The sequence below is a fragment of the Megascapheus bottae genome, chromosome 38, assembly GCF_031878675.1.
Source record: "Megascapheus bottae isolate mThoBot1 chromosome 38, mThoBot2.hap1, whole genome shotgun sequence".
Lineage (NCBI taxonomy): Eukaryota > Metazoa > Chordata > Mammalia > Rodentia > Geomyidae > Megascapheus > Megascapheus bottae.
This window is the reverse complement of record NC_143546.1, coordinates 3961141-3973045: the sequence shown is the minus strand read 5'-3', so window position 1 is coordinate 3973045 and position 11905 is coordinate 3961141. Positions and strand designations below refer to the sequence as shown.

Below are 11905 nucleotides of genomic sequence, written 5' to 3'. Positions count from 1 at the left end.
GGAAGGGCAAGAGAGACCCAAGTGTGGAGGCTGCATTGAATAAAAAAGCAAACCGTGGGCTGGGAATGTAGCTTAGGGGTAGAGTGCTTGCCTGCCAGGCATCTGCCCGACTCCAACATGGCGCTGGCGGCGACTGCCAGGTTCCAAGATGGCGCCGCCGCCTGCGCCTGCGCACTCGGCCCGCGCCGGCCCCGCCCCTTCCTCCGCGTCGCGAGCGAGGCCCGGTCGCAGTGCGCGGTTCCGTCAGCTGTCTGGGTGGTGGAGGTGGTGGTGGTGGTGCCGGGGAGCCCGGGCCGCCGGGCGTCCCGCGCCATGCGGCTTTTCTGCGGGTGGCAGGTGTTGCTGTGGGTGCTGGGACTTCCCGCCCGCGGCCTGGAGGGTGAGTGCGGACGGGGGTGGGGGATTGCGGGGTGGGTGGGGTCCCGCTCGGCTCCCGGGGCGGCCGGGGGAGGGCGTCCTGCGGCGGGGCGGGGCGGGGCGGAGCGAGCGTCCGCCCGGCCTCACGGGACCGACGGCCCGGGAAAGCCCCCCGAGGCCCAGCGCGGCGCCCAGGCCGTCCAGGCCCCCCCACCGAGGCCGTCGAGGCCCAGCGCGGCGCCCAGGCCGTCCAGGCCCCCCCCCCCGAGGCCGTCCAGGCCCCCCGAGGCCCAGCGCGGCGCCCAGGTCTTCTACCACAAGCGAGGTCTCGCCGTTTCCCTGGGAAGGCAGAGGGCTGAGTGCGCTAGGAACGGAGCCCAGGTGGGGCTTGAACCCAGGGCCCCGGGCGCTGTTGTGCCCCTGACCTTGGCTCTACTTCTGGCTTTTTTCACTGGTGATCGTCTGTGTCTCATGGTTTGTCTGCCCGGGTTGGCGTCTGAGCCACAGTCCACCTGGCACTCAGGATCCCATCCTTGGCGGGTCCTGCAGGTAACGCCAGCCTCCTCATTGGTCACCATAGATAGGCTAGGGGGAGGTTGACCACAGGGGAACCCTGACTAGCTGCTTTCTTCTCAGAGTGGCTGAAGATCCGAGGCCTTTTCTTTTTCTTTCTGCCTTGAAGGTACTGGCAGACTAGCCCCGGCACATGGCAGTACTTCCCAGGTGCCTGGTAGAAACATGAACCTCCTGGCCTGGGCACCCTCCATGGGTCTTAGTAGGAAATCAGCGCTCGGGTTCTCACTGTGCACCAGTGCCGGGCTCTGCTGGGCATTGTGGGTGCAGTGAGAAAGCCGACCACACTCTAGTCCTAACTCTAGTCTGATGGAGAAGGCAGGCATTCAGTGACTACAAATTATTAAGTAAAATAAGTGAAAAAAAAATTCCCACCCAGTTGTGGGGCTTGAACGACGGCCTGGGCGCTGCCCCTGAGCTCTTCAGCTCAAGGCTAGAGCTCTACCACTTGAGCCACCAGCACTGCTTCCTGTTTCTTGGTGGGTCATCGGAGATAAGAGTCTGGCAGACTTCGTGCCCAGGCTGGCTGTGAACTGTGATCTTCAGATCTCAGCCTCCTGAGTAGTTAGGATTACAGGCCTGAGCCACTGGCACCTGGTGAAACAAGTAAATTGTTAAGTAAAATACATCCAAGAAAACCCTTTGATTCTGAATGGGTTTAGCTGGGGAGTTCCTAGAATTAGTTATGGTGCCTTTCCATCTCTGACTTGTAAATATCCCCCCATCAGTGCAGCCATGTATGGAACACATAGGAACCATCACAACTTTTCTCCCTTGATTTTTTTTTTTTGCTATTTTCTTTATTGTAATTAATAGAGGGGTTACAGTTATATTCGCCAGCTAGGTGCATTACTTCACACACATTGTTACCCCCTTCTCATGCTTCTGTCCCCATTTCCCTCTCCCACTCCCTCCCCTCTCACTTGATCTTCATGGGAGCTTTCTTTGCTTGTATCCACAAGACTTCTGGAAAGAACTGTGTGTATTTATTTACTGTGTAGTTCCTGTTACTATTCATTCCTAGATGTACCTGGTGTCATTTTCTTTTGCCTAAAGGAGTTCTTTTTATGATTTTTGTTGTGTGGGGTTATCAGTGATGAATTCTTTCAATTTTATGTGTCTGTATTTTTTCAATTTTATTTATTTTTTTTTGTTCATGTGGTATTAAGGAATTGAATGCAGGGCCTCAGCCCTGATTTTTGAATGTCTTAAGAAGTAATATTTATTTCATCTTTCTTTGGGGATTGGGGGGCGGTTGGTCTTAGACTTGAACTCAGGGCCTGTGTGCTGTCCCTGAACTCTTTTGCTCAAGGCCACTTAGAGCTGCAGCATCACCTTTGGTTTTTGAGTGGTTCATTTGTGTCTTATAGGGACTTTCCTGCCCTGGCTGGCTTCAAACTCGATCTTTAGATCTCAGCCTCCTGAGTAGCTAGGAGTACAGGTTTGAGCCACCAGCACCTGGCTGCTTCCTTCCTTCCTTCCTTTCTTCTTTCTTTCTCTCTCTCTCTCTCTCTGCCAGTCCTAGAGCTTGAACTCAGGGCCTGGGCACTATCCTTGAGCTTTCACAAGGTGAGTGCTCTACCACTAGGCCACACTCCCAGCCCTTCATCTTTATTTCTGAAAAGATAATTGTTCTGGGTATAAAATTTCTGGATGTATGATTTATTATTGTTATTATTTTTGTGGTGCTGGGATTTTATAGCTCTTACAATGTTTTTTCCCCTTTGAGGACTTTATAAAAGATTCTGCGTTTGCTTGCATTGTGTCCAGGGAGAAATCTCTTTTCTTTGTTCCTCTGTTCACAATGTATAAATATGTATATATTTTTTTGCCTGGCTGCTTGGAAGATTTTCTTTTTGTCACTGGTTTTGAGCAGTTGAGTATGATGTGCTTTGCTTAGCATGGGGTTTGTTGAGCTTTTTGGTTCTATGAATGGCTAGTGTTTGGCTTCTAGTTCTTCAGTCCTCTTAATTTACACTATTCTGTTGGCATTCAAGGCTGGTGCGCTTCCTGTGAGCTTCCTGTTTATTTCACCCTGGTCAGGACCAGTGTTGCCTTAGAGAGGGCTGGTGGGCAGGTATCACACTGTGTGAGTCTGGGTGGCGGCTAGCTTGGCATACTCAAGTGCCTGTTACTCTAATGGGCATTTTGCCCAAGGTCCACCTGTGGCTTCACTGGGGGAGGCAAGGCCTGCAGACATCTCCTGGTCCTCCACAGACAGCAGGCAGATGGAACCCAGCCGTGGAGAAGCAGCCACAGGCTGCAGAGAACAGCTCTGTGCCTGGCCTTGGCTACCCATCACGTGGCGTGGTGATCTTCGTCTTGCCCGCACAGAGCTGTCCTGACGTCTGTCCTCCCATACAGTTATGTCTTGGGGTATTCTCATAAAGAGCACGAGCTCATTACCTAATGGGTGTCTGCCCCCACCTGCCACGGGGGTCAGGGTGAGGCCATGCGTTTGTATGTTTTTGGGGAACCTACCCACCTGTACCCTGTAGCTGTCTTCTGGGCCTAGGCAACAGAGGGCGTTGTTTAGGGAACCCTACTTCTTCCTATAGGGAGAGTTTGGGGGTTCTTGGGCCTCCAGTTACACGTGTTTGAACCTGTTGGTGCCTTGTAGTTGCAGGGGAACGAGGCCACGTAGGGTCAGAGGAGCAGCCAGCCCGAGTAGGGGCCTGGCATCAGGATGCCGAGCCCAAAGCCCCGGACCCCGCCGGAGCCACAGACGGCGACTACCCCATCCCTGTTGATGTTGTGGGCACCTGTGGCGCCGGTGCCGAGGACGCGAGATGCAGTGCCCAGGAGCGGCTCTTCTCGCTGAGTGCAGCTGGCGTGATGCTCCCCAACCGGGAGGACGAGGAGGACCCCGAGCCCTCGGAGCCCGAGCCCCAGCCGGCCGCCTCCGAGGACTCCAACAACACCGACAGCCTCAAGTCCCCGAAGGTGAACTGCGAGGAGAGCAGCGGGACGGGCCTGGAGAATGCCACCCTGAGGATCCTCAATGCCTCCCAGGTAGGGGGCGTGCGCCCCAATATGCTCCTGTCCTCCAGCACCCCCATAATACTCTCAACCCCTGCAGCACCCCAGTAATACCCTCATCCACCTCCAGAACCCGGTAACACCCTCATCCACCTCCAGAACCCCAGTAATACCCTTATCCACCTCCAGCACCCGATAATACTCTCACCCTCCTCCAGCACCCCAGTAATACCCTCATCCACCTCCAGCACCCCGGTAATACCCTTATCCACCTCCAGAACCTGGTAATACTCTCATCTACCTCCAGCACCCCGATAATACTCTCACCCTCCTCCAGCACCCCGGTAATAACCTCGCCCACCTCCAGCACCCCGATAATACTCTCACCCTCCTCCAGCACCCCGGTAATAACCTCGTCCACCTCCAGCACCCCGATAATACTCTCACCCTCCTCCAGCACCCCGGTAATAACCTCGTCCACCTCCAGCACCCCGATAATACTCTCACCCTCCTCTAGCACCCCGGTAATAACCTCGTCCACCTCCAGCACCCCGATAATACTCTCACCCTCCTTTAGCACCCCGGTAATAACCTCGTCCACCTCCAGCACCCCGATAATACTCTCACCCTCCTCTAGCACACTACTACTCTCATCCGCCTCTAGCAATCCAGTAATTCTTTCATCCAGTGCGGGTGCCAACTGCCACATCCCAAGCCAGGGGTGCCCTGCAGGGTGCACAATGAGAACTGGCTCTGCTCCCCAAGATGCGTTCAGGAAAAAGGCAATACCCGTAGTGTCCCCCTCACCCTGGAGAAGCCGGGTGTGGTCATGAATGCCTGCAATCCCCGCACTCCGGAGGCTGGGCAGAGGAACCAGGTCCCGCCCTGCCTCGGCCACTCAGGAGCTGCTGGACAAAAAGAAAGAAAAAATGATTTTAGGTGACAAAAAGCTAGCAGCTAATCCTCCTTAGGACTCCCAATGACAACCTGCATAGCATGCCCAAGGCTCTGGGGTTGAACGCAGCCCTGAAATCGACACATGAACCAGTTCTTGTGTCAGAGGAAGGAAGTAGTAGTTATTACAGAGGCAGCACAAACGTCGTGGAGTAGAGCTGTGGTGGGCATGGGTCATCCCAGCTCCTTGTCACCCAGCTGAGCTACGGCGTTAGCCCTGACCTCAGCCTGGGCCCCTGTGACTAGAGGACCTTCAAGACCAGACTCAGCCACGTAGTGAGACCTCCATGCTTCCTGGCTCCCTCCCCTACCCCCAGTAAAAGTATCTGAGTAACTAAAAGCATAATTCAGCATTCCTAATAGTAGCTGTGCCTCTGGAAAACAAGCTGTGTAGGTGACAAATTTCTGTTTGCTCTAAAGAGCCAGGGCTTGTTCTAGAGTGAGATTTGAGACCACTGACCCACACCCAGCCATCTGTTTCTAGATAGCCAGACAGTGGTTTCACAGGACGTTCTGGAATTTCCACAGAGGGTGGGGTATGTTGACTGCACCAGGCTCCTTCAGGGGCAGGGGGTCAGCCTAGACCCCTGTTGCCCGCTGGGGACTATGGGCTTTGGTCATGGAGGACTGCTTTGCCATGTCACACACAAGCTGGGGAAGCCAGTAACAGTGTGACTAGCTGGTCATAGGGAGAGTACACCTGGAAGTGAATTGACATACACTCATGTGGCTGCTTGGTGCCTGGCTGCTGGCAGCTTGGTGATCTCTGGAGAAGCATAATGCTCCAAACACCATTTGAGAGCGCTGATTTTTTTTTTTGCTACTGTCACAAAATGCCTGAGGTAATCAACTTTGTTTAAAAAAGTCTCAGTTGGAGGCTTCAGGCCAGGTCAGGTGGCCCATCACCTCTGGGGCCCGGGGTGAGGCCAGATTGATGTGGGGGCATGTCACACAGATGAGACCCTCATGTCCTGGGGACCCGGGAACCAAGGGAGGGCGTGGCAATCCTTCCATAGCACACACTGGTGACCTAAGGGCTCCTACAGGCTTCCCCACTTCCGGCTTCTCCCCAGCCTGAGCTCATGCCAGATTCCCAACAGGGGTGCCTGGGGGGCTCTCAGACCCCAGTCCTGGCAGGTGAGACGCACCGTGAATTATGTCCCATAGTGTGATTAGGCGGGCCCAGAAGCTAAGTTCTTGTGGTTTCAAACTGCTTTTCTGCTGATGTCCAGAGCTTCTGAGCCTCAGTCCTTCCTGCACAATCCTTCCTCTCCCTGCCCGCTGCAGTTCCTCTTCCCATGGGAGTGGCTTTCCATGGCTGTGCACACTTAACGTTCACGTTAAGGCTTGTTTCTTCCTTCTACCCCAGGACCTTATGGATTTCCTGAACCCAAATGGTAGTGACTGCACCCTGGTCCTGTTCTACACCCCCTGGTGCCGCTTCTCTGCCAGTCTGGCCCCTCATTTTAATTCTCTGCCCCGGGCCTTCCCCACCCTTCACTTTTTGGCACTGGATGCATCTCGGCACAGCAGGTATCTTCTCTCTTGTCCGAGGGCTGCCGTGAGGTGGGAAGTTAGAAGCCAGGGAGGTGGTGGGCAGGAGCTTGGCAGCGGGGCAGGGGGGTGGAAAAGGCACATGTGAGCCGTGCCGACTGTGAGACTCCTCAGGAGCCCGTGGCATCACCTCCCGGAAGCCCCTCGTGAAGTAGGCCTGTTCTCTGTGTGGGGCTCTTGAAAGCAGCAGATGCTGATGGCACCTGATGGCAGGGGAGGGTTGTAACCTGACTGAGCCCAGCTGTGGCTTCAACATGTGGTTTGAGTCCCCTATCCTATCACCGTCAGCCTCTGAGCACCCTTGTTCTGCTTGTTTTGTTTTTTTTCTTGCCAGTCCTGGGGCTTCCATCAGGGCCTGAGCACTGTCCTTGGGTACTTTTTGCTCAAGGCGAGAGCTCTACCACTTGAGCCACAGCACCGCTTTCAGCTTTTTTGTATGTGTGGTACTGAGGAATAGAACTCAGGGTTTTGTGCATGCTAGGCAAGCACTCTACCACTAGGCCACACTCCTGGCCCATTGTTCTGTATTTTCGTGGGAGTTCTTTCTTCTATTCATTTCCTTCTTCCTACTTACATTTATTTTTGTCTGCATGTCTCATGTAGACATTTAGTAAGTTAGCAGAGGATTTGGCCCTAAAAGTGACATACGCTGTTGTTTTGTTGTTTTGCATTGTTCACTGGATCTTATCCCTCCTCTTCCTCTTTTGGATGGTGGGTAAGATGGGAAGTCTTGCTGTGCTGCTCAGGTTGGCGTTCAGACCTAAGGCTCAAGTGTTTCTCCTGCCTCAGCACCCCAAGTTTCCAGGACCTCATCATCCATGACACCAGGCCTGACTTAGTTCTTCTTTCCTTCCTTTCTTCTTTTCTTTTCTTTTGTTGTTGTCATGGGGCTTGAACTCTGGGCCTGGGCATTGTCCCTGAGCTCTTCATCTCAAGGCTAGTGCTCTACCACATGAGCCACAGCCCCACTTCCGGTTTTCTAGTGGTTAGTTGGAGATAAGAGTCTCTAGTGCCGGGCTAGCTTTGAACCAAGATCCTCAGATCTCAGCCTCCTGAGGAGCTAGGATGAGCCACCGTGCCTGGCTGTGGCTTAGCTCGTTCAGGGTCAAAAGGCATAAGTCATGGGAAACTTGGTTCAGATTTTTTTTTTTGGCCAGTCCTGGGGCTTGAGCACTGTACTTGAGCTTTCTCAAGGCTACAGCTCTACCTCTTGAGCCACAGCACCACTTCCGACTTTTTCTGTGCATGTGGTACAGAGGAATCGAATCCAGGGCTCCACGCTCCAGGCCCAGTTCATATGTTTTGTATTTCCCTAATTATGATCTAAGACTGTTCCACATCCTCCTGCACAAACCATGAACTCGTGTCAGGCCATATACTCCCTTGCCTCCATTTACCCAATGAATTGCTACCATATGTCGATCGTTTTGAGGGATGGCCATTCTGAATTTTGACGTTTTTTCTGTTATGAAAATAGACACAGTGTGCTTTGCTCATGAGTTAGAATGTTCTGGTCTGAGCTGTTCTGACAGTTAGGAACTTAAAATAGTGGAGCTGTAAGAAAATAAAGCAAGTCATTGCAGAACAGGAATGCCTCTCACCCTGACTCACACCGAAGGTCAGGAAAACTAAAGGCTGAAAAGTCTGACTATCGGAAACCTCCTTTGGTCACATGAAACTGATCCTTTCTCCTCATTTTTGACCATTCTGACATGGTAATTGTATCTTCTGTATATTGTATCTCTGATATCTGTGGTCAACTTGGATTTTTTACTGACTTCTTTCTTTTACAGCCTTTCTACCAGATTTGGCACTGTAGCCGTCCCTAACATTTTGTTATTTCAAGGAGCTAAACCAATGGCCAGATTTAATCATACAGATCGCACACTGGAAACACTGAAAATATTCATCTTTAATCAGACAGGTATGTATAAATAAATAATATGCCGAGAAGACGTTACAGAGCGACTTTTTAAAAAGTACTGGGGAAGCTCTACCCTGGAGTCATACTCCCATCCCCCCCTCCTTTTTTTTTGCCAGTTCCGGGGCTTGAACTCAGGGCCTGAGCGCTTTCTCAAGGCTAGAGCTCTACCACTTAAGCCACAGCATCACTTCCGGCTGGTAGTCTTGAGCTGAAGAGCTTGGGGACAATGCCCCGGTCCACTGTTCAAGCCCTAGGACTGGCCAAAAAAAAAAAAAAAAAGCCACATATTATGCACTTTGCTCATAGCTACCTTTTTTTTTTTTTGACCAGACCTAGGACTTGAACTGAGGGCCTGGGGGCTGCCTCTATTTGAGCCATACTTTATTTTCTGCTTTGGTGGTTTATTGGTAAGAATCTCATGTACATTCCTTCCAAGGCTGGCTCCCTTTTCTCAGACCTCAGCCTTGAGTAGCTAGAATGACTGGCCAGAGCCACTGATACCTAGCTGTGGATACCTTTTCATGTACTGGTGGAGAGTTATGAAATCATACAGTGAATCTTCAAGGTGAACACTGTACAGCCAGTACTCAGCAAGCAATACAGCAGGACTAGTCTAACTTCAAGATGACCCGTCTTGACTCTTGGCCTAGCACTGCCCAAGCTGGGCTGCCTGAGCTAGAGGCATGTAATACGTATGCATTGGCCTGGCTTATTTCATCTGCTGTGCTGGCGGGATGCATCTGCCTTGTTTTGTTCCGTTTCGCTGTCAGCCCATTTGAAGATGCTACTTTAATTCCTTCATGCTTGTTAGCACTAGGACTTTATAAAAATTGGAGGGTCTGGAGCCCTCCACTCCTCTCCTGAGGAGTCTTTCTTTCTTCCACTGTGACAACTCAGCTCTTCTTGAAGCGTGCTCACAGGAAGCTGGGCCTATCAGAACACGCTTCCCCTGTAGACTGAGCCCTGTGCAGTCACAGAGCCAAGTCAGACCACAGGGGCGAGAGGGCTCCCCTGAAGTGGGTGGGATTACCGAACTTGGATTCCTGATTGGCCTTGGGGAGAAGAAGAGCCCTTGTAGTTTAGTGGTCTAGAAAAACCCAGAGCATGAATGGGATCTTGGAGCTCCCAGCACCTTTGGCGACCATTCCTAAGGGTGGCTGCTTGTCTCAACTATAAGAGCACTGTAGAATTTAGCACCATTTACTCCACTACTCCTGAGAGTGGCTGTATGAGTTATCTTGCTGAACACTGGTCTCAAGAGAACAAAAGACAAAAATTCATGAAAGAAAGCTCCGATGAGCTCCCAGAGATTCTCTAGTTGTGGCTTTGAACAGCCGAATGGATTCCTGATTCTTTGATGTGGTGGGGGGAAAGCAAGTCACCAATTATGCTGACAAGCAGGTGAGATCCAACCTAGTTAGATGAGCGTGGTATTTATTTTAAAATTGCATGTCATTTTGCATACCACACATCAAACTTCTGACAAATCTGAGGTGGGTGTGTTTTCTCTCTAAATGGAAACAAAGTGATTTTTTTCTTTCAGGTATAGAAGCCAAGAAAAATGTGGTGGTAACTCAAGCTGACCAAATAGGCCCTCTTCCCAGCACGTTGATAAAAACTGTGGACTGGTTGCTTGTGTTTTCCCTATTCTTTTTAATTAGTTTTATTATGTATGCTACCATCCGAACTGAGAGCATTCGATGGCTGATTCCAGGACAAGAGCAGGAGCACGTGGAATAGTGAGATGGACCTACGGGAGAAACTGGAGCCTCGAGGGATTTCCATCCTTTGTCTCAGAAACTACGGCTATGGTTTTTTCCAGTGAACGGCTGACTCCACAACTTGAGTCACATTAAAAGAATCATGTATTCGCTTAATACTGAATGGACAACTGGTGTTTTAACTAGTATTTCAAGAAGAAATAGGAAGATATCTATTAGTATTTACTGTTCCTGTTTATATCGCTTGAACATGATTTGATAGTTTGAACAAGTAGAACAGTGAGGAGGGTGACACTCTGGTTCTAGATACAAATCTGACCCTTAGCTTTTGTGCTCAGGGCTGGCACCCTTCCAGCTTTTCGGTGGTTAAGTGGAGGTAAGAATCTCACGGATTTTCCTGCCTAGGCTGGTGTGGAATCACTCACAGTCCTCAGATCTCAGCCTTGTGAGTAGCTAGGATTATAGGTATGAGCCACCAGTGCCTGGCCAGATTAGAGTTTTATGAAAGACTTACCTTCTCTTATACATCTAAGAAGGCGGGTTTCTGTTTCTCTTTTAGAGCTGGTAAGTAGGAATTTGTTGAACCTTAAAACTCATAGCCCTGTGCTAGATTAAGAAGTCAGAACCTGGCTCCTGCCTAATGTACTTCATGTAGTACATTTAGTAAAGACAACATGTAATCCATACAATTTTTGTTGTTGTTGTTAGTCATGGGGCTTGAACTCTGGGCCTGGGTGCTGTTCTGGAGCTCTTCAGCTCAAGCTAGTGCTCTGCCACTTGAGCCACAGCATTACTTCTGGTTTTCTGGTGTTTAATTGGAGATAAGAGTCTCACGGACTTACCTGCCTAGTCTGGCTTTGAACCTCCATCCTCAGATATCAGCTTCCTAAGTAGCTAGGATTACAGGTGTGAGCCACTGGCACCTGGCTAAACTTTGTTTTCTATTTCATGTGACATGATTTTTTTTGTTTTTGTTGTTTGCCAGTCCTGGGGCTTGAACTTGGGGTCTAGGTACTGTCCTTGGGCTTTCTCAAGGCTAGTGCTCTACTACTTAAGCCACAGTACCATGTCTGGATTTTTTTTTCCAGTTGTGGGGCATGAACTCAGGGTCTGAGCACTATCCTTGGACTTTTTGTTGAGGCTAGGGCTTTACCACTTGAGCCAGAGCACCACTATCAGCTTCTTTTCTGTGTACGTGGTACCGAGGAATCGAACCCCAGGTCTTTGTGCATGTTAGGCCACTAGGCCAAACTCCTGGCCCCTGGATTTTTTTTTTTTTTTTTTTTTTAATGTGTATGTGGTACCGAGAAATGGAACCTAGGGCTTCATCCATACTAGGTAAGCACCCTACCACTAGATCACACTCCCAGCCCGATGCTCTAAGTTTTTTTTTTTTTTGCCAGTCCTGGGCTTGAGCTCAGGGCCTGAGCACTGTCCTTGGACTTTCTCAAGGCACCATTTCTGGCTTTTTTTTTTTTCTATGTATGTGGTACCGAAGAATTGAACCCGGGTCTTCATGCATGCTAGGCAAGCACGCTACCACTAGGCCAAACTCCCGGCCCCCAATGCTCTAAGTTTTACAGAAATAGAATATTACTGATGATTCCTCTCAGTATTACATGAGGGAGAGTTTACAGCTTTCTATCTCAGATTGTGCATAGTGTGGCAGGAGGGGACTGTGGCTCAGAATGGCACCATGTCCACTTTACAGGTGAGTAAGCTGGATCTAAGTGACTTGCGCAGGCACATTAGTTAGCTGGTGATGCTGGGAACCTTCACAATTATGCATATCTGCAAGAACAAGTCTTTTTTTTGTGTGTGTGTGTGGGGGGGTCATGGGACT

The 11905-nt window shown here is 50.6% G+C and overlaps 1 protein-coding gene across 1 annotated transcript; it reads left to right on the top strand.

Moving 5' to 3' along the window:
- Nucleotides 1-247: 247 nt before the first annotated feature.
- Txndc15 (thioredoxin domain containing 15) lies at nucleotides 248-10218 on the top strand. The gene is made up of 5 exons (XM_090325429.1): nucleotides 248-379; nucleotides 3551-3942; nucleotides 6233-6396; nucleotides 8211-8341; nucleotides 9885-10218. Exons 1-5 carry the CDS (start codon nucleotides 313-315, stop codon nucleotides 10079-10081), a joined length of 951 nt encoding a protein of 316 aa, XP_090181555.1. The 5' UTR covers nucleotides 248-312; the 3' UTR covers nucleotides 10082-10218.
- The last annotated feature ends 1687 nt before the right edge of the window (nucleotides 10219-11905 follow it).